We start from the raw sequence: 26,977 nt of genomic DNA, 5'->3' as shown, positions 1-26,977 counted from the left end.
ACCGTGTTCCTGTCATACGTGTGATGGTTCAACAGCACACAGGCATGACACGCCAGACCACCATAGCCCTATAGCACATTAAAAAAATCAATGGCTCCCATGTCGGCGTGTGTCCAAAGGGCCCATAGAGCGCGCACCGCTGCCGGCCTGCTGAGTTGGGGCTTTTAAATGTCAATGCTTGAGCTGGGAAAACATGCACAGAGATGCACGCAGCCATCAGCGCTTTCACTCAATGGAGAGAGTATCTCTTTACTGCTTCATTTAAGTGACTAATTACCCATCAGTTCAGGGCACAGCGAGAAACCAGTGTGTGTTTATGGTGAAAGCGACAACAACAGATTTTTAGAAATGCAAATGTTTGTTTTGAGCGAGTCGAGAGAGCGGATTGGGAGATTATGGTTAAGCGAGGATCTGTGTTTTCTAACTATAGATATTCCAGGTGACTTCTCGGGTAATGTCAGTTCAGCTATGCTCTGTTTACCTGACTTCTGAAACCTTCGAGTTCTGCGCAGACATTAAAATGCTTTTAACGCCGAGAAAAAAAAGAAAAAAAAAGGACGGCAGACGCTCCTTTCATGAAATGACAAGCAAACAACATCGCCTAGCAACAAGAAGCTGAGCTGAAACCAGCGTCACGTTTGGAGATTCAAGAGAAGACGTTTGTAGCTGGAGGGCAGTTTGTCTGAGACACAAGAGGTTACTGTTCTTTAGCGTTTTGTTAAAGGCTTGGGTCAGGTTATGAGGAACATTTCAGAAAATAAAGCGTTGACATTATTGCTTCTGCTGCTGTGCAAAAACAATTTAAAGGAGAAACATCATACAATTATATTAGTATTTTAAGTTTCACGAATATATAAAATGTATATCTATACAGTTAAAGTCAGAATTATTAGCCCTCCTGAATTATTAGCCCCCCTGTTTATTTTAAACGAGAGAATGGGAAAGATAATACAATTAAATTCATGCAAAACATTGCAAAAAAAAAAATGACAAGCTACAAAATATAAAAATATATATTTTTTGGTTTCTCTGAATTTTGCTATTTTAGAAAATATGAATATTTTTCTCTAACATATAAATTTGGGCTACTGATTTTTGAACCATTATTGTATGTTATTGTGTTAGATTAGCACCAGATGAGGCATCAGTACTGACTAAACTAATGCATATGCACAAATATAAGCTTCCAATAGAAAATATTAATTTAAATGAGAGATTTGTGGGGGGTGTACTCAGATATGCTGAGCACTGTATATAGTTTATTAACAAGGAAAATATTGGAACTATTATAATCAGTTCATTAATAATAATGAACAATTTTATAATTTTTTTCAACATTTTTATTTGTTACTTTCAAAAAATATTTATTTTATTCGCTGAACATATTACAGCCTTCAACATAAAAGGGTTGTGGTTGTTTTATATTTATAAATATATTTAAAACAACCATTTTCAAATCCCCCGACTATTATTTATGATATTCACAAAATGGATTTTAGTAAATGAGTTTTTTTCTGCATCTATTAATTATTTAGGTAAGTAAATTGCTATTATTATCTAGTAATAATAATAATAATAATAATAATAACAATAACAACAACATTTTATTGTTAAATTATTACTATTATTATTGCATGAATCAATTAAATTATTTTTTTTTATTTTGCATAATTTTCCAGAATCAAAATGTATTAGCTACAGCACATTAACGTATTATGAATAATAATATAATAATAATAATAATATTTGTTATTATTATTATTATTATTATTATTGTTGTTGTTAGGGGCCAAGCACCGTAGGTGCGTAGGCACCTATTGCTTTCGTTAGTGTTCTTATTATTATTAGGGGCCAAGCACCGTAGGTGCGTAGGCACCTATTGCTTTCGTTAGTGTTCTTATTATTATTATTATTATTATTATTATTATTATTATTATTCTTCTTCTTCTTCTTCTTCCGTTTCTTCCGCCGGATTTGAATGGCAGCCCATATAGGCGTATGCGGGAAAGTTGTATAATTTGGCACAATGATAGAGGCCAGTATTAACATTAATCAGGCCAATTATGAAGTCTCAAAATCAAACTCTCTAGCGCCACCACTTGTCCAAACTTTCACGTATGTTTATCATCATAACTTTTGAACCGAATGGGCTACAATCAAAATTCTTTTTTCCTCTGATTCCTTGGGTCAGTCCGATTCAAACGCACCCTATGACGTCATTTTCCGTCATGACTTTTTTCGCGCTATTTTAAATTTTTCGAAAAACCTATTTGATCGAACTCGTCCTAGGCCATTTTTCCGATTTTCACCAAAATTGAATCACATGATCTACAGACTATGCCAACCAAAAGTTATGGAATTCAAGTTGATTTGACCAACCGTTTTTGTTTAACTTGCGATCAAATTTAACGAAGGACTTGCAAAAATGGACTTGAGGCGATATCTCCGTAACGCATTCACCGATTCACACCAAACTTGGTGTGTGTTATGACAACTAGGGTCTGAGGTTACAGGCAGAGTTTCGGCGCACTGCCCCCTAGTGGTCCGGAGATATAAAAAAACTTGCTTTTTGGCTTATAACATCTCAACCTTTCGTCTGAAACTCATAAAACTGGTCTCATTACATCCGGCAGAGCATGTCGAGTCAAATGATGTCTGATTTTCACAGGTCAGCCATTTTGGGCGTCGCCCATTTTGATTTTAGGCCAAAAATGCTATATTTTACCAACATATTCACATATTATTACAAAACATGGTATGCATCTGGCACAATGATAGAGGCCAGTATTAACATTAATCAGGCCAAATATGAAGTCTCAAAATCAAACTCTCTAGCGCCACCACTTGTCCAAACTTTCACATACATTTATCATCATAACTTTTGAACCGAATGGGCTACAATCAAAATTCTTTTTTCCTCTGATTCCTTGGCTCAGTCCGATTCAAACCCACCCTATGACGTCATTTTCCATCATGAATTTTTTCGCGCTATTTTAAATTTTTCGAAAAACCTATTTGATCGAACTCGTCCTATGCCGTGTCTCCGATTTTTACCAAAATTGAATCACATGATCTACAGACCATGCCAACCAAAAGTTATGGAATCCAAGTTGATTAGACCAACCGTTTTCGTTTAACTTGCGAACTAATTTAACGTAGAACTTGCGAAAATGGACTTGAGGCGATATCTCTGTAACGCATTCACCGATTCACACCAAACTTGGTATGTGTTATGACAACTAGGGTCTAAGGTTAATTGCGGAGTTTCGGCGCACTGCCCTCTAGTGGTCCGGAGATACTAAAAACTTGCTTTTTGGCTTATAACGTCTCAACCTTTCGTCCGAAACTCATGAAACTGGTCTCATTACATCCGGCAGAGCATGTCGAGTCGAATGATGTCTGATTTTCACAGGTCAGCCATTTTGGGTGTCGCCCATTTCGATTTTTGGCCAAAAATGCTATATTTTACCAACACATTCACATATCATTACAAAACATAGTATGCATCTTCAACCCTATGCCCTGAAAGTACTCAAAAACGTCTGGAGCAGCGCCACCTTATGGCCAATAGTGCTTGGCCCCTTAATTGCTGCTTGCAGCTATATTTATTATTATTATTATTATTATTATTATTCTTCTTCCGTTTCTTCCGCCGGATTTGAATGGCAGCCCATATAGGCGTATGCGGGAAAGTTGTATAATTTGGCACAATGATAGAGGCCAGTATTAACATTAATCAGGCCAATTATGAAGTCTCAAAATCAAACTCTCTAGCGCCACCACTTGTCCAAACTTTCACGTATGTTTATCATGATAACTTTTGAACCGAAAGGGCTACAATCAAAATTCTTTTTTCCTCTGATTCCTTGGCTCAGTCCGATTCAAACCCACCCTATAACGTCATTTTCCGTCATAAATTTTTTCGCGCTATTTCAAATTTTTCGAAAATTCTATTTGATCGATCTCGTCCTAGGCCGTGTCTCCGATTTTCACCAAAATTGAATCACATGATCTACAGACCATGCCAACCAAAAGTTATGGAATTCAAGTTGATTAGACCAACCGTTTTCGTTTAACTTGCGAACTAATTTAACGTAGAACTTGCGAAAATGGACTTGAGGCGATATCTCTGTAACGCATTTACCGATTCACACCAAACTTGGTGTGTGTTATGACAACTAGGGTCTAAGGTTAATTGCGGAGTTTCGGCGCACTGCCCCCTAGTGGTCCGGAGATACTAAAAACTTGCTTTTTGGCTTATAACGTCTCAACCTTTTGTCCGAAACTCATGAAACTGGTCTCATTACATCCGGCAGAGCATGCCGAGTCGAATGATGTCTGATTTTCACAGGTCAGCCATTTTGGGCGTCGCCCATTTCAATTTTTGTCCAAAAATGCTATATTTTACCAACACATTCACATATCATTACAAAACATGGTATGCATCTTCAACCCCATGCTCTGAAAGTACTCAAAAAAGTCTGGAGCAGCGCCACCTTATGGCCAATAGTGCTTGGCCCCTTAATTGCTGCTTGCAGCTATATTTATTATTATTATTATTATTATTATTATTCTTCTTCTTCTTCTTCTTCTTCCGTTTCTTCCGCCGGATTTGAATGGCAGCCCATATAGGCGTATGCGGGAAAGTTGTATAATTTGGCACAATGATAGAGGCCAGTATTAACATTAATCAGGCCAATTATGAAGTCTCAAAATCAAACTCTCTAGCGCCACCACTTGTCCAAACTTTCACGTATGTTTATTATCATAACTTTTGAACCGAATGGGCTACAATCAAAATTCTTTTTTTCTCTGATTCCTTGGCTCAGTCCGATTCAAACCCACCCTATGACGTCATTTTCCGTCATGATTTTTTTCGCGCTATTTTAAATTATTCGAAAAACCTATTTGATTGAACTCGTCCTAGGCCGTGTCTCCGATTTTCACCAAAATTGAATCACATGATCTACAGACCATGCCAACCAAAAGTTATGGAATTCAAGTTGATTAGACCAACCGTTTTTGTTTAACTTGCGAACTAATTTAACGTAGAACTTGCGAAAATGGACTTGAGGCGATATCTCCCTAACGCATTCACAGATTCACACCAAACTTGGTGTGTGTTATGACAACTATAGTCTAAGGTTAATTGCGGAGTTTCGGTGCACTGCCCCCTAGTGGTCCGGAGATACTAAAAACTTGCTTTTTGGCTTATAACGTCTCAACCTTTCGTCCGAAACTCATGAAACTGGTCTCATTACATCCGGCAGAGCATGCCGAGTCGAATGATGTCTGATTTTCACAGGTCAGCCATTTTGGGCGTCGTCCATTTCGATTTTTGGCCAAAAATGCTATATTTTACCAACACATTCACATATCATTACAAAACATGGTATGCATCTTCAACCCCATGCCCTGAAAGTACTCAAAAACGTCTGGAGCAGCGCCACCTTATGGCCAATAGTGCTTGGCCCCTTAATTGCTGCTTGCAGCTATTTATTATTATTATTATTATTATTCTTCTTCTTCTTCTTCCGTTTCTTCCGCCGGATTTGAATGGCAGCCCATATAGGCGTATGCGGGAAAGTTGTATAATTTGGCACAATGATAGAGGCCAGTATTAACATTAATCAGGCCAAATATGAAGTCTCAAAATCAAACTCTCTAGCGCCACCACTTGTCCAAACTTTCACGTATGTTTATCATGATAACTTTTGAACCGAATGGGCTACAATCAAAATTCTTTTTTCCTCTGATTCCTTGGCTCAGTCCGATTCAAACCCACCCTATGACGTCATTTTCCGTCATGAGTTTTTTCGCGCTATTTTAAATTTTTTGAAAAACCTATTTGATCGAACTCGTCCTAGGCCGTGTCTCCGATTTTCACCAAAATTGAATCACATGATCTACAGACCATGCCAACCAAAAGTTATGGAATTCAAGTTGATTAGACCAACCGTTTTCGTTTAACTTGCGAACTAATTTAACATAGAACTTGCGAAAATGAACTTGAGGCGATATCTCTGTAACGCATTCACCGATTCACACCAAACTTGGTGTGTGTTATGACAACTAGGGTCTAAGGTTAATTGCGGAGTTTCGGCGCACTGCCTCCTAGTGGTCCGGAGATACTAAAAACTTGCTTTTTGGCTTATAACGTCTCAACCTTTCGTCCGAAACTCATGAAACTGGTCTCATTACATCCGGCAGAGCATGCCGAGTCGAATGATGTCTGATTTTCACAGGTCAGCCATTTTGGGCGTCGCCCATTTCGATTTTTGGCCAAAAATGCTATATTTTACCAACACATTCACATATCATTACAAAACATGGTATGCATCTTCAACCCCATGCCCTGAAAGTACTCAAAAATGTCTGGAGCAGCGCCACCTTATGGCCAATAGTGCTTGGCCCCTTAATTGCTGCTTGCAGCTATATTTATTATTGTTGTTGTTATTATTATTATTATTATTGCATTTTTTTTTTTATTTATTTATTTATTTATTGTGCATAACATATATTTGCTACAGCACCTTAGGGTATTTTTGAAAAATAATAATATAATAATAATAATAATAATAATTATTATTATTATTATTATTATTATTATATTTTTTATTATTATTGCATTTATTCATTTATAGTGCAAAACAATTTTCCAGAATCAAAAAGTAATTTCCTTTGGCACCTTATAAACATGCAATGATAGATAAATCAAACATGCTCATAGTTGTGTCATCATTACTGTAGTATTTTCTAAATTGAGCATTTACAACAGTGTTGCTAAATATAGATCATACAGTCATGAAAATCTAATGCGGGCTTTACCTAATATGAAATTGAGGTCATGTATGTGACACAAAATTCATAAAAGGTTGTTCATGGCAATTCTTACTCATTTACAGTTAAAAAAAAAAAGCAATGTTAAATGAAAATAAGGCTTTGCTAAATTTAAAAAAAAAGTATTATATATCTCCTTAAAGCATCTTCATGAAGCAGAAGTGGCTGATAAGTTGCATATTATGTTGGCACTGCTCTTCTTTTACCCTGTTACTATATTTAAAAAAAAAAAACTCTTTTGTATGAAATATAAAACCCATCCATAATGGAAGAATCCGATTCTGATGGCTCTCTCTCACTCTCTCTCTGTTTCTCTCCTTGTGTTTGAAGAGCCAGTTTTGCTCCACATAAAAGCTCTAACAAGCAATTCAGGCCAGGTCTGTTTCTTCAGCTCCAGAGAGCTCCAGTCTAGCCTGTGTAATCAATCACAGAGTAACCATCTATTCCTGAAGACCTGCTGAAGCAAATGATATGCAATCGCAGTCTCAGTACACAGTTAACGGTCCAGAAAGGGGTTACTCTGAGTCCAAAAAAAAAAGAGAAAAAAAGGCATTACTTTACATGCAGAGCAAATGAGGTAGATTAGCCTGGATGATTTTATCTTTCATTTAATTGCTTGAGTAGTTTAATAGGTACAAACAATGTGTAAAAACAGAAGAATCTGGTGTTTCTGGTTTATTTATCTCAGATACATTAAGATACAGGGCGACACGGTAGCTCAGTGGTTAGAACAAGCAAGAAGGTTGCTGGTTCGAGTCTCAGCTGGGTCAGTTGGTTATTTCAGTGTGGAGTTTGCATGTTCTCCCTCGTGTTGGCTTGGGTTTCCTCCAGGTGCTCCGGTTTCCCCCACAGTCCAAAGACATGCGATGTAGCTGAATTAAATAAACTAAATTTGCCGTAGTGTATGTGATAGTGTATGGGTGTTTCCCAGTACTGGGTTGCAGCTGGAAGGGCAAAAAATGGTATCTTGAAATCAGGTCCTTAACTTGACTAATTTTGGATGAATAAATAAAATAAAAACAAACTAACAAGTCTCAGTGTGTGTCTCAGTGAATGAACAGTTGGGTTTTGTCACTCCACTGCTCATCCGTTTGCACTGGCTGCCAGTTACTGCTCGCATCAAATTCAAAGCTCTGATGTTTGCCTACAAAGTCACTTCTGGCTTTGCTCCTTCTTATCTGCTCTCACTTCTGCAGATTTATGTGCCCTCCAGAAACTTGCGTTCTGTGAATGAACGTCGCCTCGTGGTTCCATCCCAAAGAGGGAAGAAATCACTTTCCCGAACTCTCGCGTTCAATCTGCACCGGTGGTGGAATGAACTCCCTAACTGCATCAGAACGGCAGAGTCACTCGCTGTCTACAAGAAACGACTAAAAACTCAACTATTTAGTCTCCACTTCACTTCCTAATCTGCAATTGCCTCTCTGGATATACCACTAACTGTACTCAAAAAAAAAATTACTAATGCTTTCCTTCTTAGACTTTACACACCTTAAACTTGCCTATAGCACTTATTCATTGTTGCTCTTTTAGTTGTGTAAATTGCTTCCTTGTCCTCATTTGTAAGTCGCTTTGGATAAAAGCGTCTGCTAAATGAGTAAATGTAAACGTAAATGTAAACTAAAAGTGACTATTTTTCAATTGTAAATGTTTTGTGCATTATGGCTATCATATCATGTATACTACGGCCATTTAATAAACAATAGTTTTATGAAAGATGTAATCATTTTTAGAGACAGTGTTTTAAGAATAATGAATGCAATTTTTGTTTTAATGTACAAAATATTATAAAACTTTGGGTTTTACACTACAACATTGTACATGAGGTCTATGAATAAAAGTACTTAAATGTGACCCTGGAAAACAAAACTAGTCATACAAAAGACATTGAGATGCATTCATAATCTGAAAACTGAATACATTGATGTATGAGTTGTTATGATAGGACAATAGTTGGCTGAGATACTAACTAATTTGGGTGGCGAAGTGTGTAGCGCTGTCACCTTATAGCAGGAAGGTTTGAGCCTCGGCTGGGTCAGTTAGCATTTCTGTGTGGAGTTTGCATGTTCTCCTCGGTTCGTGTGGGTTTCCTCGTGGTGCCCCGGTTTTTACCCACAGTCCAAAGACATGCGGTATAGATGATTTGTGTAGGCTAAATTGGCCGTAGTGTAGGTGTGTGAGTAAAACATATGCTGGATAAGTTGGCGGTTCGTTTCACTGTGGTGACCCCTGATTAATAAAGGGTCCAAGCCAAAAAAAAAATTTATGAAAAACTAATTTGAATATCTAGAATCTGAGGGTTCAAAAAAAAAAATCTAAATACTGAGTGAATTGTCTCTAAAGTTGTCCAAATTAAGTTCTTAAAAGTTATTTTGGTAAATTTTTGTTGGGAAATTTGCAAAATATTGTCATGGAAAATTGTGTTTACTTATTTTGTCATAAAATAAAAATAATTTGACTCTGCTATTGCCAAAATATACCCGTGCTACATTACTAAACAAAAATATAAGAATGGCTTTACTATCACTTTACACATGGGTTACAACTATAGTTAGTTTTCAACTATATTGTGATATTTAGTATGAGTTTACAAACTAATTTTCTTAAAGGACATGTAAAGTGCTTTGAAATGTGCATTCTATATTCGATGTTTGACAAAATCTCAAGTGAAAAACAAAGAGAGGGAGTCACATAGATTAGCTCCTCCCCTTTTTTAAAACAGCCAATAGTGCTTTGTTTTTATCACAGCTTTCCGAGTAAAAGTTAATTTAAAGCTCATCAAATGAAAGCAAACGAAAAGGGGTGGGGCATGTAATAAACTAAAGAGCATTTGATTGGTCAACTCAGATTTGATGAGTAACTGAAGGTGACGTGAATAAAATCCATTTAGCCAGAAGGGACAAACTACAAGCTTTACATAATTATATCAGCTTTATATCTCCTAAAAGTGAATTTTTGTTACTGTTTTGTAGCACACTAGCTTATAGATATCCTTAACACCAATATACTGATACCAACATCTAATACACATTATTTTAATTTCACTTAATGGCTCAAAAAAGGTTTCCAAAAGCCTTATACATGTCAGCTTTATTCATCTATTTTTTTCATAACCATATGAGTGCATTTTATACGTCCTTTAATTAAAAACTCCTATTTACTCTAAAATCTCCATGATATTATCTGTAAATAATACATTCAAGCATCTTCCAGTGTAATGTAGGACAATTCCAACCTGAAGCACATGCTAATTTCATGCTAGGATGTGTGTAGGTGTTTCCTCATTGCATGCACAAGAAATGCAAATCACCTGAACTAAATTCAGGTCACTAAAAATACCTAAATCCTCTTCCGCAGACATGCCTGGAGCTGGAGCGCTACCTGCAGACAGAACCCAAGCGTCTGTCTGACCTTTTCGACGAGGAGCTGGACGGCCTCCTCAGCCCCTCCTTCATGAAGGAAGACGGAGACGAAGACCTGTTAGACCCTCTCCTTCCCAGCCTCAACAACCCTCCCAGCCCTTCTCAGCGTAAAGAAACCCACTCCTCCATTTCTCCAGATGCCACCTTAGGAGTCAACGCTGCCCAGCTGAATGCCGTCACATCACTAACACCGCCCTCATCTCCAGAACTGGGTCGACATTTAGTCAAACCCACCCATACGCTCAGTGCATCACCCGACGGGACCCTCACGCTCAAGCTTGTGGCCCGAAAGGTGGGCTTGAGCTCTGCCAAGCTTGTGGCGGCTCACCCGGTGCCACTTTCGCCTCAGCATGGTAGCACTGGCACTCAGAGCGATGGGGAACAGGGTGGCACCTGTACTATTGGAGTCGGCGATATGGCGGAGAATAAAAAGAGGGTCCATCGCTGCCAGTTCAACGGCTGTCGGAAGGTCTACACTAAGAGTTCGCATCTGAAGGCACATCAGAGGACACATACAGGTAAGCATGTATATTTGTATGCTCATTTTTTAATTGTGTTCATTATTTTTGTTGGCTTTTTACCATTTCATTGACGGAAAAGTTACAAACACAAAGCAGATCAAGCAGTTTTCGATGAATGAGCCAATGGATCATTCACTTGTCAAACGAAAAGAGGCTTTCTTCATTTATTCAAGCTATTAGCTCTAAAACACAGATTCATTCAGGAACAAAATGAGTATTTAAAAATGATTCACTGAATCATTCACTGAACCAATTTGTTCTGAAACTTAAATATAATAAGGAATTAAATCGGTGACTATTTTTAAATGATTGCCTGAATCATTCATCAAACTTAACTGTTCTGAAACAATTTTTTCATTCAGCTATAGATTTATTATGGAATGATTTAAGTGATCGTCTTAATAAATGAGTCTGTGAATTGTTCAGCCGTTTTTTTTTTAAGAAATAGATTACTTCAGATTCAACTGATTCGTTCAGAAACTGGTTAATTTAGGAACCAAACAAGTGACTGTATTTCTGAATGACTCGCTGAGTGGCTCTCTTTTGTGAGCAAGACTCTGAATCATATGTTAAATTGATTCAACCAGAAATACTGATTCATTGAGGAGCAAAACGAGTGACTGTTTTTGAGTGAATCACTGAATTACTCAAACTGATTTGCTCAAAAACACTGATTCATTCAAGAATGAAACTAAACCTCTTTTGTGAGTGAGTCAATTTATTCATTTAGAAATACTGATTAATTCAGGTACGAGACAAGTAACTATTTTTAAGTGAGTCAGTGAGTTACTGATTGAACTGATTAGTTCCGAAACTTTGATTCATTCTGGAGTAAAATCAGTAACTATTTTTAAATGACTACCTGAATCATTCATTGAACCAAATTGTTCTGAAACTATTTTTCGTTCAGCTATAGATTTATTATGGAAAGAATCAACTGACTGCCTTTTTTTTCTTTTTTAAGAAATAAATAACTTCAAATTAAACTGATTCGTTAAGAAATGGAATAATTCAGGAAGTTGTTTTATTATTCACTGAGCCTATAACTGATTCATTTTGGAATAAAACAACAGACTCTCTTTTTGTGAGAAAGTCACTGAATAATATGTTAAATTGATTCATTCAGAGATACTGATTCATTCAAAAACAAAACAACTAACTTTCTTTTGTGAGCAAGTCAATTGATTCATTCAGAAAAAAATGATTAATTTAGGTATGAAACAAGTAACTATTTTGAAGTGAGTCACTGAATCATTTTATTCATTCATTCATTTTCTTGTCGGCTTAGTCCTTTTATTAATCCGGGGTCGCCACAGCGGAATGAACCGCCAACTTATCCAGCACGTTTTTACGTTTCTTGCTGTGATACGACAGAACAACCTACTGCGCCACTGCATCGCCACTGAATCATTTATTAAACCAAATTGTTCTGAAACTATTTTTTTGTTCAGCTATTGAATCAAGTGACTCTCTTAATAAATGAGTCTTTTTTTTAAGAAATAGATAAATTCAGATTCAACTGATTCATTCAGAAATGGATTAATTCAGGAAGGAAACAAGCGACTGTATTTCTGAACAAGTCGTTGTATTATTTTTAAAGCCTATAACGGAATCATTTCGGAATAAAATAACTCTTATAAGTGAGTCACTGAATCACATGTGATTAATTCGTAAATACTGATTCATTCAGGAACGAAACAAGTACCATCTTTTTTGTAAACGAGTCAACTAATTCATTCAGAAATACTAATTAATTCAGGTATGAAACAAGTAACTATATTTAACCGAGTCACTTAATCACTCATTGAATGGATACATTCCAAAATACTGATTCATTTAGAAATGAAACAACTAATTTTCTTTTGTGAGCGAGTCACTGAATCATGTTAAATTGATTCATTCGTAAATACTAATTCATTAAGGAAGGAAACAAGTTACTCTTTTGTAAGCGAGTCAATTGATTCATTCAGAAATACTGAATAAGTGATCGTTTATGACTAAGTACATGTTAGAAATTGTTATCACTGCGAAACAACACAGCATATAATTGTGCTTTATTCAAATAATTTATTAGTTTACTTGCGGCTTTAAACAATCACTGCTCTACCAGTCATGGCATGGTATGCATTTAGTAATACTCAGACGGTTACACCACATTTATCATTAATTTTCATATTCCGCACAATCAATCTTATTTTACACAATAAGCGACAAGCTGATGTAATTAATGGCGCTTGGTCGTCGCGATGGCAGCGTGCCTGTCCGGCCCCTCGGCGGCAAACATTTTCTCAAGGTTGCGACAGTACTTCCTCAGCAGATTCGAATGGTGCAGGAAACGGCCATAATTCTCTGTCTCTTCGATCTCAATCCAAAAGCACTCAGACTGCTGTCCCAAAGCTGTCCGCGGAGTGAATAACTGCCTCATGATGGATGGACCGGCTGGAATGAGACGTAGTCGCCTGTATTTTTCCCTACGCCTGCTGCGCGCCGGTTAACACATCAGGGCAGATCCCCAAGTCTCCAAACCAGAACATGCCACATGTTAATGGCTCCCTTCTGATGCTTTCCAAAGTATTTCAGACATGTATGTTATGACACGAGGACCAACAGTCCAGAATGATCAGGAACAGCTTGTCAAGGTCCAAAATGGACAACAAAATTGCTAAATTAAAGATGAAGCGTGTCTGTGATGTATTTCATATTGCTCGTGGCCTTTTCAAGGCTTTTTTGAAGTCAATAGCTTCAAGTAACTATATTTGTCCTGTAGTGTAGCTCTTAATCTAATTTGTTCATACTCAAGCTTGACGTGTCATAGAAGGTATGATATCAATGACGAAAACAAGCATTTTGTCTTTGGTTCTTACAACTAGGGATGGATACTTTATCATTATCGGTGCTAAATTATAAAAGACTGAAGTATTGATAAGCTCTGACGTTAACGGTTCTGCTATCAGTACTGGAGAATTATTGCTGAATAACATTACTTACAGTAGCATAATTTAACTGACAAACCTTTTCTAATTTTGCGATATTCATCTGCACAGTTGGCAATCTCACATGAGAAATTCTCGTGTTTTCGCTCAATAGTGCAAAAGCGAGCACATCAAGTATAAAATCCTTCACAGCTCTCTGTGGAGGCTTGCGCTAAGCGTACACACATTGCTCGCGACAAAGACTTGCGTGCACACACAGCTCGTAAGCTTGCGGAGTGGCGGAGAGAACCAAACGGGTTGTATTTCCGGAGTGGACAACGACAATCCCCATTGCAACAAACACAAGTTGTTTTCTTGTATAAGCAGAAACGCAAGCAATCTGGCTAAGCATCTTTCAAAAGTGCATTAACTGCAGACAGACAAATGAAAAGTTTTCGACTGAATAGCTAAAGGTACATATTTCACATCGTTATGCTAGCAGTCAATCGCTTAAGGTTTCTCTAAATTAGTATAATATTAATTGTTTAATAAACACACACATTCGGTTATAATGAAAACAGGATTTTTCTGCAGTACCCTAAATAAATCTTAAACATGCTTTTGCATCAGCTGTATTCACAAATATAGCCTTTGAATAGCTTAATAATAAACTATGCTTATTAAGAAATTATAAAAAAAACTGCTTTTTTTTTTGCTGTTAACAAAAATTGTTGTTAACTCCCAAAACACTGGTAACTCATTAATGTGAATGATGTGAAAACTCATAAACATTATGTGATTCTTTAACTGCCTTTTGCAACTCTCACGTTCAATCTGCCCAGTTGGTGGAATGAACTCATTTACTATCATCAGAAGGGCAGAGTCACTCGCTGTCTTCAAGAAACGACTAAAAACTCAACTATTTAGTCTCCACTTCACTTCCTAATCTGCAATTGCCTCTCTGGATATACCACTAACTGTACTCAAAAAAAAATTATTACTAATGCTTTCCTTCTTAGACTTTACACACCTGAAACTTGCCTATAGCACTTATTCATTGTTGCTCTTATAGTTGTGTAAATTGCTTCCTTGTCCTCATTTGTAAGTCGCTTTGGATAAAAGCATCTACTAAATGACTAAATGTAAACGTAAATGTAAACTAAAAGTGACTATTTTTCAACTGCAGGGAGCACAAGAAAACCAGAAAAGGCAAACATGTTGATTTTTCTCCAAAAGAAAAAAAGGTTAACAGAGAGTCATTGTCTTTTAAACCATTGTACATTCTTTTACAGAAAAATAAATACTTATTTGTTTTACAATTATTGGTTTTGCTTTATTTTACATTTTAAAAAATTAGTTAAATTAGTTTTTTATATAAAAAAATTACTACAAAAAGTACTAAATAAAGAACCGTTAAAGCACCGATAAGTGGTATCGATAAAAGTAGTAATACTGTTAAAACCTTAACGATACCCATCCCTACTCATAACTCATTATATTAAGTGCAGAAATCTGCAGATTTTTAGCACATCATTGACTCAATGTATTTACTTGTTTAAATGTGTGTAAATTTTTATTTATTTAGTTTATAAATTCATTTCACTAATATTATTGGTATATAATAATTGTAATATTAAAATGTTGACATGATTTATTTACAATACAGTTTGTAAAGTATTTTTTTCTGTCTTTTAGTAGATATTTTTTTATGAGAGACTTGCTTTGTTTAACAAATAAGTGGATCTAGGTGATTTGCATTGTAAACGTTAAATAAAAATTCTAAATGTATTATTTTTATTAGTAAATAAACAGTTTTTAGTTTTGATGCTCCTAAAATTATTCTGCATAAATCCGCAAATTATTTTACAAAATTCTCCGCAGAAAGAGCAAAAAATATCTGCAGATTCTGTCTGGATTCATCTTCAATGCCTCCTCCTGCATCTTATCCCAGACATGCTCAATAATGTTCACATATGGAGACTGGACTGGCCAATCCTGGAGCACCTTGACCTTCTTTGCTTTCAGGAACTTTAATGTGGAGGCTGAAATGCAGTATAAGAGGGAGCGTTTGAAGAATTTGCCCTCTCCTGTGGTTTTTAATGTAATGGGCAGCACAAATATCTTAACACCAAAGGATGTCGATGTTGCCATACATTCTCCAGATCACTCGCGCTGCATGTAACCCCAATCCATGATTTTTCCTTCACTAAACTTGACTGATTTCTGTGAGAATCTTGGCTCCATGCAGGTTCCAGTAGGTCTTCTGCAGTATTTGTGATTGGGATGCAGTTCAACAGATGATTTATCAGAAAAATCTACCTTCTGCCACTTTTCCAAATGATAAACTAGATGTCAAATTATTATTTGTTGCTCTTACAACTGAGATAGACAACAAGCTATATATATATTTTGTCCTGTGGATTGCTTGCCACAATAATGCACATTTTAATTCCTCTTTGCTAACTAAAACTGCATTATTCATCAGCCGTAATCTTTCTCAGCAATTTCTGAATTGCATTAATCCAAAGCAACAAACGAACTCTACGTGACGTGCTAAAATCTGATGCCAAAATGATTTGTCAACTCGTTTGCAATTAGCCAAATCCTATTTCAGAGGCATTATTACTTGTACAAATTGTGTGATTGAGAATTGTAGTGCGTGAATGGAAATAACATTGCCCTCTGGAGCGATTTATGAATGGTGTTTGGGAGCGAGATAAGACTGAGTTTTCAGGGACACACAGAGGAACGTGGCGGCACTCGTTTCCACTTTGTCTCTCACTCTGCATTCCATTATAACGAAGTCTGATTCGGGAACAAAAAAAAAAAAACTTGGAAGAGCGGTGAAGGACAGAAAATGGTTTCTGCTTGGTGCCGCCGTGAGCTGCACAGATCATAATGAGTCTTTCTGTCTCCAGTTTAACTGAGAAAATGTAATTAAGCGAGACTCAGGCACCTGTAAGGGTGTTCGCAGAGAGAAGAGAGTGTGTGAGGGAGGAAAGGTTGTGTGATGGGGGTGGGGAGTTGCCAGGCAACTGGTGTGTCTCCGAACGGGACTCTATAATTGGGAATGATTCTCAGGTCTCAGTGCTGGTTTCAGCTTACACCGCTAGCCTCGTCACTGCACTTTCATTCCCAGGGGCACCAACGCATGCGCTCACTATCCATTAATATTGGCACCCTTAGTTGGACTGTGAAAAAATATTTATTGTTTAAGATTTTAATCTTTTGGTTAAAAATGACAATAACTGAAGATGCTTGAGTTGGTTTTTGGGTGGGAATATAGAGGGTTTTGTCTTTAAAGGTATGCAAGTTTGACACTCAGTGGTTGAACTAGGTATTGCACTCCTGGTTCAAAACCAATGACTGTAAAAAATATGGACGACCCGACAGCCCTTTTTCCCATTGAACGCCTTGAGGGCAAAACGCCTGCTTGACGGGCACAAACTGTCGCAAAAGACTGCTGAAATTGGAGCCTTGACATGCGCAGAAGGATTGTCTGATGGAGCCAGAGGAGGAGCCGCGAAAATGAGCAGAGTCGAGCTTCCAACCAAACGCTTTATGTAAAATCAACTACGCCCCCCGAACTTCTCAGCATGCGTTTGCTGTCATATCAACACAAATGGATGTAATAACGTTAACAAATATGAGGGTTTTATATATTCAATCGCGCCAGCTCCAGGCCGCAGCGCATTACTTACTCGCGGCGTCGCGGGCTGATTCCGGCTCGCATGCGGCAGCGCCTGCTCGCTCGGCCGCCGCATCTGGCTCGATTGACTCGGGCTGGAATTGGGTAGTGAGTCCAGGCATCCGGAGTAGGTCCAGCAGAGGTAACATTAGTCAGTCTGAGCTCTAAGAGATAAGTCTCCGGCAGGCGAGAATCTAGCCGGAACTGTGTTTTGCTATCTGGGTGGCTAGGCGTGTATCAGCAAACTAATAAAGCCCGAAAAAAGCCCTGAACTTAGCGAATAAACAGTGTTCCACCAGGATCATGTATGTCAGAAACTATAGTTTACTGCTGAACTCATTTTGTCATGGTAAAATAACACAGAAATCGAATAATAACATTTCAGTCTACTTCAGTCTCCTGCCGAAGCTCAGACGCCGCGCTTTGAGAAACTGTCAATCACAGCTGTCAATCACGATGACACGCCCAGCATTAAATTACTGCTAAAAACAAACTGTTTACAAAAATGAAGATCTGCACCTATTTCAGCACAATAACCAGTGCCTTAATCGACCAGAACTATCTTTCGGGACATTTTATTGCAAGTGTAATATTTTTTTTTATTTGGGCTCAAGTCTCCTTCATTAACACGGAGGAGGCGGGCTTTATGACTTGTACTGCAGCCAGCCCCCAGGGGGCGATCTAACGGCCGAAACCTTCACTCAAACGCAGGCTTGCGGCACACTTGTTCAAAACACACGCAAGCGCAGGTTGCCAGATTGACGACACCAAACAGGAGTGTGCCTGACTGTCGAGCCTAAAGGCTAGCAATATAAGGAATATTTAGCATATTGAAATGAGTTTTTGTTCTTACCAACTCCTTGAAATTTTGGAAACGCCTTCAATTTTTTCTTCAAAAACACCAGAAAACTGACAATGTTCCCCTCAGGTACACCTCATGTGCTTTATTCAGTGTTAAAATCTATTAATGTGAGTTTAAAGGCCATTTTACATGACATTTATTGCCATACTACTGAAAGCAGCAGCAGACACTTCACCTCAGATCTTGAAAAGAAAATAAACCATTTGAAACTGAACTTCAGAACTGACTCAGTGATTCAGCATGTACATTTAATGTTAAAGAGGTTTAATATGTAATAATTAGATTATGGGCGAAGCAGTGGCGCAGTAGGTAGTGCTGTCGCCTCACAGCAAGAAGGACGCTGGATCGCTGGTTCGAGCCTCGGCTCAGTTGGCGTTTCTGTGTGGAGTTTGCATGTTCTCCCTGCATTCGCGTGGGTTTTCTCTGGGTGCTTCGGTTTCCCCCACAGTCCAAAGACATGCAGTACAGGAGTTGGGTATGCTAAATTGTCCGTAGTGTATGAGAGTGTTTGTGAATATGTGTGTAAATGTTTCCTAGGGATGGGTTGTGGCTGGAAGGGCATCCGCTGTGGTGACCCCAGATTAATAAAGGGACTAAGCAGACAAGAAAATGAATGAATAATTAGATTATAAACCTTTCCATTATGTTGGAGTGCAGTGAGTGCACTATTCTGTGCTTCAGAATGGCTGTATTTAAATTCCTGACGTGTTTCGTCTAGTGCAAACAGCTCAATTGCATATCACTGCAAATCTTTTCATGTAGCGTAGTTACAATGTAACCTGCTTACCTAATGTTTACATTCATAATATTGATATAATTTGCTAATTAATAAGCTTATGTAAAACTCTGATTCTGCATCTTATTTTAGAGGCTGTTACTTTCCACCAGAGGTCGCATTTCGGTCACGGACGCATGCTTTGGGAACCTTCCTGACTGAATAAATTAAATCAAACCACAAAGGCAAAATGGGGTGCTGAAATATAATTGGCTAAACTGTCATTGGCCTGGTTAAAAGAACCAAAACAAAGACAACGTTGACACTTAAAAACATTTTCAATGTAGAATATCTGACTTCAGCATTGTTTTTCATTTCAGAAGAATGTTCTCTTAGCATGTTTCTTAAATATCAGCAAACATATTATGGTATTTTTATGCTTTAGAAGAGTCAGAAACTCACAGCACCTTTAAACTATTTGTTGTTATACAAGTGATATTAGATTGTAGGGCTGCACAATATATCATTTCAGCAACGATATTCCAAATGTGCAAATCTGCAATAGATCACAGGATCTGAAATGTTGGCATTTATAATTAACCAAGAAAGAGTTCAGAGGTGAATAAATGTAATGCTAATATAATGAGAGGATTTTTAAGGTGTGTGACTAAGATTTCAACCTAATTTTAACCAAAATGGGTACAAGAAATTATGCAATGTGAATATTTTAACAAAGATTAATTGTATTTATGCATACAGTAAAGACTAAACAGTTTCATTTTAAATCAATTACATCAGATTTTTATTTCACATTTAACCTCAAAACTGTTAGAATCTCCAATAAACCATAAAGCACTTTCTGTTGCATTTGTTTAGTTTAAATCATTCATGGTTTTAATATGTTTAATATGTCTTTATATGTATTTTATAACAGACTCTGTATAAAATTAATCACAATCAATAGCTATGTTTCCATCCAAAGATGCAAATTAACTTTATGCGCCAAACTGAATTATTGCATAAAATATGTGTATAGATAGATAGATAGATAGATAGATAGATAGATAGATAGATAGATAGATATATAGATATATAGATAGATAGATAGATAGATAGATAGATAGATAGATAGATAGATAGATAGATAGATAGATAGATAGATAGATAGATAAACAAATTGATGGATTGATACACAAGCGGATGGATGGATGGATGGATGGATGGATGGATGGATGGATGGATGGATGGATGGATGGATGGATGGATGGATGGATGGATGGATGGATGGATGGATGGATGGATGGATGGATGGATGGATGGATGGATGGATGGATGGATGGATGGATAGATAGATAGATAGATAGATAGATAGATAGATAGATAGATAGATAGATAGATAGATAGATAGATAGATAGATAGATAGATAGATAGATAGATAGATAAACAAATTGATGGATGGATGGATGGATGGATGGATGGATGGATGGATGGATGGATGGATGGATGGATGGATGGATGGATGGATGGATGGATGGATGGATGGATGGATGGATGGATGGATAGATAGATAGATAGATAGATAGATAGATAGATAGATAGATAGATAGATAGATAGATAGATAGATAGATAGATAGATAGATAGATAGATAAACAAATTGATGGATTGATACACAAGCGGATGGATGGATGGATGGATGGATGGATGGATGGATGGATGGATGGATGGATGGATGGATGGATTGATTGATAGATTGACAGATTGACAGATAGATAGATAGATAGATAGATAGATAGATAGATAGATAGATAGATAGATAGATAGATAGATAGATAGATAGATAGATAGATAGATAGATAGATAGATAGATAGATAGATAGATAGATAGATAGATAGATAGATAGAGACGTTTTGACTTCAGGTCTAAACTAACCTCTGCAGTTCCTCAGCTGGATTCTTTTTGCCAACGCAAATCATGATGCTAACAGTGTAAACACACAAAATCACACATAATTTTTCAGACTGATTCACAACACTTCTAGTTGACTGGAATTTATCATTTATTTCTCTGATAGTGAAAATGGACATTTTTAGTGTTTTTACTACTGTCTTATAGCCACTTCCCTTTTTATTTTGAAAGCTTAACAGCAGCAATCACTGCTCTGTTCTTTGGTGATGAGTTCAGCCTGTGTGTTTTCTCCTTTCTCTGTGAAACCGGAGGTCACAGTTAAACAATGGACTATTTCTAGTCACCAAGGTGTACAAAACAAATGCAAAATATCACTGGGCCTATGAATGATATGAATTCATATTAATTTGTAAGGGTGCTAATAACTGTTTTTTTTTTTTATTTATTAAACTATGCTGTGTTTACAATTGCTTGTTAATATTCTGAGCATAAGATCAGAAGGTTAAACAATAACATTTCTCTCGCAGCCTTCTTTGCTCATGTTTACCAACTGTGCCAATATTAGTGGAGGCCACTGTATATCCACTTGTACATACATGTATCATGTAACTTCCCGGTTGCCAGGCAACTGCATCCTCCCCTGCCAGTAAGAGCTGTAATTGGCTGGTGGCACAGAGGGACAGGCGATGCCAGATCGAGCCGGCTCCACTGCTGCCTCCTACGTTACGCTCCTGCCCGGTTGCTAAGCGACAGACTTGAGCATCCATGCCTCCCTGACTTATAATTGGCTGGTGCTGTGGTCGTGGAGAGCACAGGTCTAAACCTGTCCTGCTTAATGTGGCTGGGCCTCCAATGTGTGTGTGAAAGGGAATGCAATTTAGCGCTCGAATTCTGATCTAAATATAACTTGTTGTTTTTACTGCTCAGAATGAAAGTGTGGCCGTCATGGAAGGTTTTTGGTGGAAAACAACAAGTTTGGATGGTGTGTTCGCAGACCCTTTCTCTTGCAGAGAGCGGTCTATTTTTAAAAAGAACAAGATGTAAAAAAATACATATAATGTTGGCTGACAATCAACAACTGCATTATGAAAAGTGAGACATAACAGACAGATAGAACAAGTAAGGGATGGATGGATGGAAAAAAGAAAGATAAAAAAAGGGATGGATGGATGGATGGATGGATGGATGGATGGATGGATGGATGGATGGATGGATGGATGGATAAAAACAGAAAGGGATGGATGGATCAAAACAAAAAAATAGGATAAAAAGATAGGGATGGGTGGAAGGATCAAAAAATAAAGGCAGATGGATCAAAACAGTAAGGGATAGATGGATGGAAACAAAAAAGAAATAGATCAAAAAAGAAAGCCATGGATGAATGGATAGATGGATGGATGGATGGATGGATGGATGGATAGACGGACGGAGGGACGGATGGATGAATAGATGCAAAATAGATCAAAAAGGAAAGGGATGAAAATGGATGGAGGAATGAATGGACGCAAAAAAGGAATGATTAAAAAAGAAAGGGATGGATGGATGGATCAAAACAAAAAAGAAATTAAATAATAAAAAAATTAAATAAATAACAAAAAAAATAATGGGAAGGGTGGATGAATGGATGGATGCATGGATGGATGGATGGATGGAAACAAAAGAAATAGATTTAAAAAGAACGCCATGGATGGATGGATGGATGGATGGATGGATGGATGGATGGTTAAAAAAAATTAGATAAAAAATGAAAGGGATGGATGGATGGATGGATGGATGGATAAAAACAGAAAGGGATAGATAGATCAAAACAATAAAGAAATAGATAAAAAAAGATAGGAATGGATAGATGGATGGATGGATCAAAACAGAAAGGGATGGATAAATCAATGATTGATGGATGGATGGATGGATGAATGGATGGATCAAAACAGAAAGGGATGGATAGATCAATGATTGATGGATGGATGGATGGAACAAAACAAATAAATTGAAAAAAGGAATGGATGGATGGATGGAACAAAACAAATTAAAAAAAGAAAGGGATGGATGGATGGATAAAAACAAAAAAGAAACAGATCAAAAAAGAAAGGCATGGATGGAACAAAACAAAAAAGAGCAAAAAAATAGCTTTTAAAACTTGAGGAAGATTTTGAGAATAAATAAATATAGAATTAATACATGTACTATATTTTACTATATACTATTGTTTGTGTTTAAAAAAGAATTCTGTGTAGTGGACGAACATTAGGATAGTAACTAGGATGGACTCTGATTTAACATTCGAGTGCTTGTTCAATTCTGGAGTCATCATTGCAATAAAAATGCTCTTAATCTGTTTTTTTCCATCAAGCTATTTATATGAAGCCACAGTCTCGTTCCCGAAGATTTGTGAATATGGCAAACAGTGGAGACAGGGCCAGCTGGTTGACAGTAAATATGAGGTTCCTCCCCATTACCCATCATTACTACTCCAATTATCACCTCTCCCAGAGATCCAAATAAACTCTGCCTGCCCCCCATTTCATACGTTACGATCAGCAGCGCTAATGAACAAGCTCCGAGACCCCATACGAGCCACGTACGGCGATCCTGCAAAGCGCCTTCCATCCGCAACCAAAAACACACAACATCAGAAACAGCTCACATCTGTTAAACGCGTGAAGATCTCGCTGGAAGCTCATCGAGTGCGGGTTCATTTGGTTCGACAGCTGTGCACTCTAATGACGATCATGTATTTCATAAACTCCAATTGTGTCAACACTCCTCCGATAGGCTAATCAACTTAAAACAAATGAATTAGACGGCTGGCTGGACAGAGGCGTGGATTTTCCAGGCCCCTTGAGAAAGAAAGAGAGTTTTTAATCAGGTGTGTGTGTTTGTGTGTCTGTACCAGGGGAGAAGCCGTACAAGTGCTCATGGGAAGGCTGTGAATGGCGGTTCGCAAGAAGTGACGAGTTGACGAGGCACTACCGCAAACACACCGGCGCCAAGCCTTTTAAGTGCAATCACTGCGACAGGTGAGAGTCAAAACAGCAGATAATTGTCTTGTGGCTCCTACTACTAATGGTGCACTATTAAGCATTGCTACAATTCATATAATGTGTAAACAAATGACATGTGTTTATTGTTTTCTATATTAAACCTTTTTTATTCTTATTATGTGCAATACAGAGATGAAGACACAATGATCTGCCCTCCAGTGAAAAAGCATTTTTTTTTATTATGAAAATAATTTTTATTAAAAGTAATGTATTACATTTATATTTCCTAAGTGCTGTTTACCAGAGTAGATTTTTTCAACACATTTTTAACATAACTAATTAACTAGAAATAACTATTTCTAATTTACTCTTTTTTTTGTCTTAGCCATGATAGCAGTACATATTGTTTTTATCATTATTATTATTATTATTATTAATATGATAAAATATAAATTTTTATTAATATTACTAGATTACATTATATTATATTATTTTATATTATTTTATGTTATTATATTTTAATATTATTATTTATTATTAGTAGTATTATTATTTATATTATTTATTATATTATTATTTTATAATTATTATTATAATTACTATTATTATATTATTTTATATTATATTATATTTCAATATTATTATTTAATATTATATTATTATTTTATTATAAATATTATTATTATTTATATTACTATTATTGTATTATTATATAATATAATATAATATTATATTATTGTATTTTATTATTGTTATTATTATTATTAATATTATTATTATTATTATTAGTTATTATATTAGTTATTATATTATTTTATTATTGGTATTACTTCAATATTATATTACAATATATTATATTATTATTATTATTAATATTATGGTTGTTATTATTATTAATATTATTATTATTATTATTATTATTATTATTATTATTAGTCTTATATAATAATATTATTATTATAAATAATTTTGTTATTAAATATTATTATTATTACTATTATTATATTATATTATATATTATTATTAATTATATTATTATTATTATTATATTAATTACTAGTATATTATATTATATTATATTATTTATATATTATTATATTTTAATATTATTATATATTAATATTATTATATTTTAATATTATTATTAGTATTGTTATTATTGTTATATTAAGTCTTTTTAGTTATTAAATTATTATATTATTGGTATTTCTTCTTTTATATTATATTACATTATATTATATTATTATTCTTATTATTATATTATTAATATTATTATTTTATTATTATTATTATTGTTGTTGTTTGTATATTGATGACATGTGCTCTTAACTTTCTAATCACACCAGTGTGATTATACATGTGAAAGGGTTACAGTGCAATGCAAAGGCTTTACAAGGTTTTTTGGTTATATAGGCTAGTCATTGGACAACAGTAGTTTGCTCTTTAGCCAATTGGAAGAAAAAAATCTTAAGGGGGCTAATAATATAAAAAATTAAAAACTGCTTTTATTCCAGCAAACTACTCTTATGTAAAAAGGAAAAAACAAGATTATTTTGCTTACCCCATTGGTAGATTATTTTGCTTGTTTTAAGAAAAAAAACTCACTTAGAGTGCTTTCACACCTGCCTTATTTAGTTTGATTGAATCGCACTAGAGTTAATTTACCTCTTGGTGCTGTTCGTTTGGGCAGATCGTACTCAAGCGGACCAAAAAAGCGTACCGAGACCTGTTTGAAGAGGTGGTCTCAATACGGTTTCAAACAAACCCAGGAGCGGTTCGTTTGTGGTGAGAATATGATCCGAACTAAAACAGACCCAACCGCAAAAAAGTACTGCACCTTTTGGACTAATCCTGCTGCCGTAGGCCGATTCGCTGTGCATTATGGGATATGGAGTAAAAATATTTGTTGACAGCGCTTTACCAATAGAGAGAGGGAAAAACACTACCTGATGGATCGTTGGTAATATTCCTGCAAGATGACCATGTCGCAGTTTAGCTAAATTAATTCACGCCTCCTCCTGAAGTGACGTGCGATGCATTAAAACATTGCTTTCCAGCCGCGGCCGCACTTCATTCTTGAAATGTATAGCTTGTCTAAAGCAGGGATACAATCAGTCAGCGCAGTCATCCCTCCATAGTAAAAAGCGAGATTTTGTGTCTGCCGGTTTGTTTACTTGTTCATTGACATTTTCCCGCACATGAATTCAGACCAATCGATAAGCAGTTTAGGAACTATGTTCAACAACATCTGGCCAATGAGAGATGTGGATTTTGTCAGATGAGTGCATTTTGGTTCTTTTCAACTGGTTCAGACCAAAGCCAGCAGTGTGGTGTGAAAACAACCCAAAGACGGCAGAAAATGCAACAATGTATCATTTATTGCCCTTGGTCCGGACCAAATTAAGCTAACAACCGATGTGAAAGCACCCTTAATATCGGCATATTATTTCTGAAAACAAGACAATATGTTTTGCTTGTCTAGAAAATGCTTCTTGATTTAAGAACTTTTTGATAAGAAGACAAAAAAATTTAAGTAAGAAAAGCATTTTTTGCAGTGTATTACTAATAAATCAGCCTCGTTTAATTCTCACTAAGCCTCATTTAGTTCTAGCACCTTGTAGGGATTATGGGAATTCTTGGTCAGCGTTTTGTGTAACCTGATTTATATCTTTAACATTATTTTTAATGGCAAGATCCAACACAGGTGCCCTGGGTGTAAAAATGTGATGAATAGTCTGAAATATTTTCATTTTCAAATCTGTATCTAAGATGGTCCACCTGTCACCTGTGCCAGTAGATGTGGCTTTATGATAAGAAACATCTGCTATTTCAGACAATGCTTTCTCTGTATTCGCCAGATCTTGTAAATAAGCTTTAGAATTGAACATGGTGAGTGACGTGTAGAGTTGCTGGCCTCATTTTTCACATTACTTTGAAACTACACTGTAAAAAAATATCTGTAAATTAACAGCTTTCCATATTTCGTGATTAAGGTTTTTATTTTATTTTAGTTATTTATGCTTTCGAATTGCATTATGGGACTTTGATTTCTTTTTATCCAACATTTTTTGATGGTGAAATGTCTGGAAAAGTGACTTTTATTGACTTTTTAGTTTGAAGTGATCTG

At 36.2% G+C, this 26,977-nt stretch overlaps 1 protein-coding gene across 1 annotated transcript in view; it reads left to right on the top strand.

The window, feature by feature from the left end:
* Positions 1-26,977, top strand: part of klf7a (Kruppel like factor 7a) — a 96,214-nt gene that overhangs the window by 54,416 nt on the left and 14,821 nt on the right. The window contains exons 2-3 of the mRNA NM_001020643.2: positions 10,198-10,780; positions 23,763-23,886. Of these exons, the coding sequence (NP_001018479.2) occupies positions 10,198-10,780; positions 23,763-23,886 (707 nt within the window). The remainder of the gene's footprint in view (positions 1-10,197; positions 10,781-23,762; positions 23,887-26,977) is intronic.

This window comes from Danio rerio, chromosome 1 (genome assembly GCF_049306965.1).
Source record: "Danio rerio strain Tuebingen ecotype United States chromosome 1, GRCz12tu, whole genome shotgun sequence".
In the NCBI taxonomy this organism is placed as follows: Eukaryota; Metazoa; Chordata; class Actinopteri; order Cypriniformes; family Danionidae; genus Danio; species Danio rerio.
The sequence above is the reverse complement of the archived record's forward strand: the minus strand, read 5'-3'. Positions and strand labels throughout refer to the sequence as shown.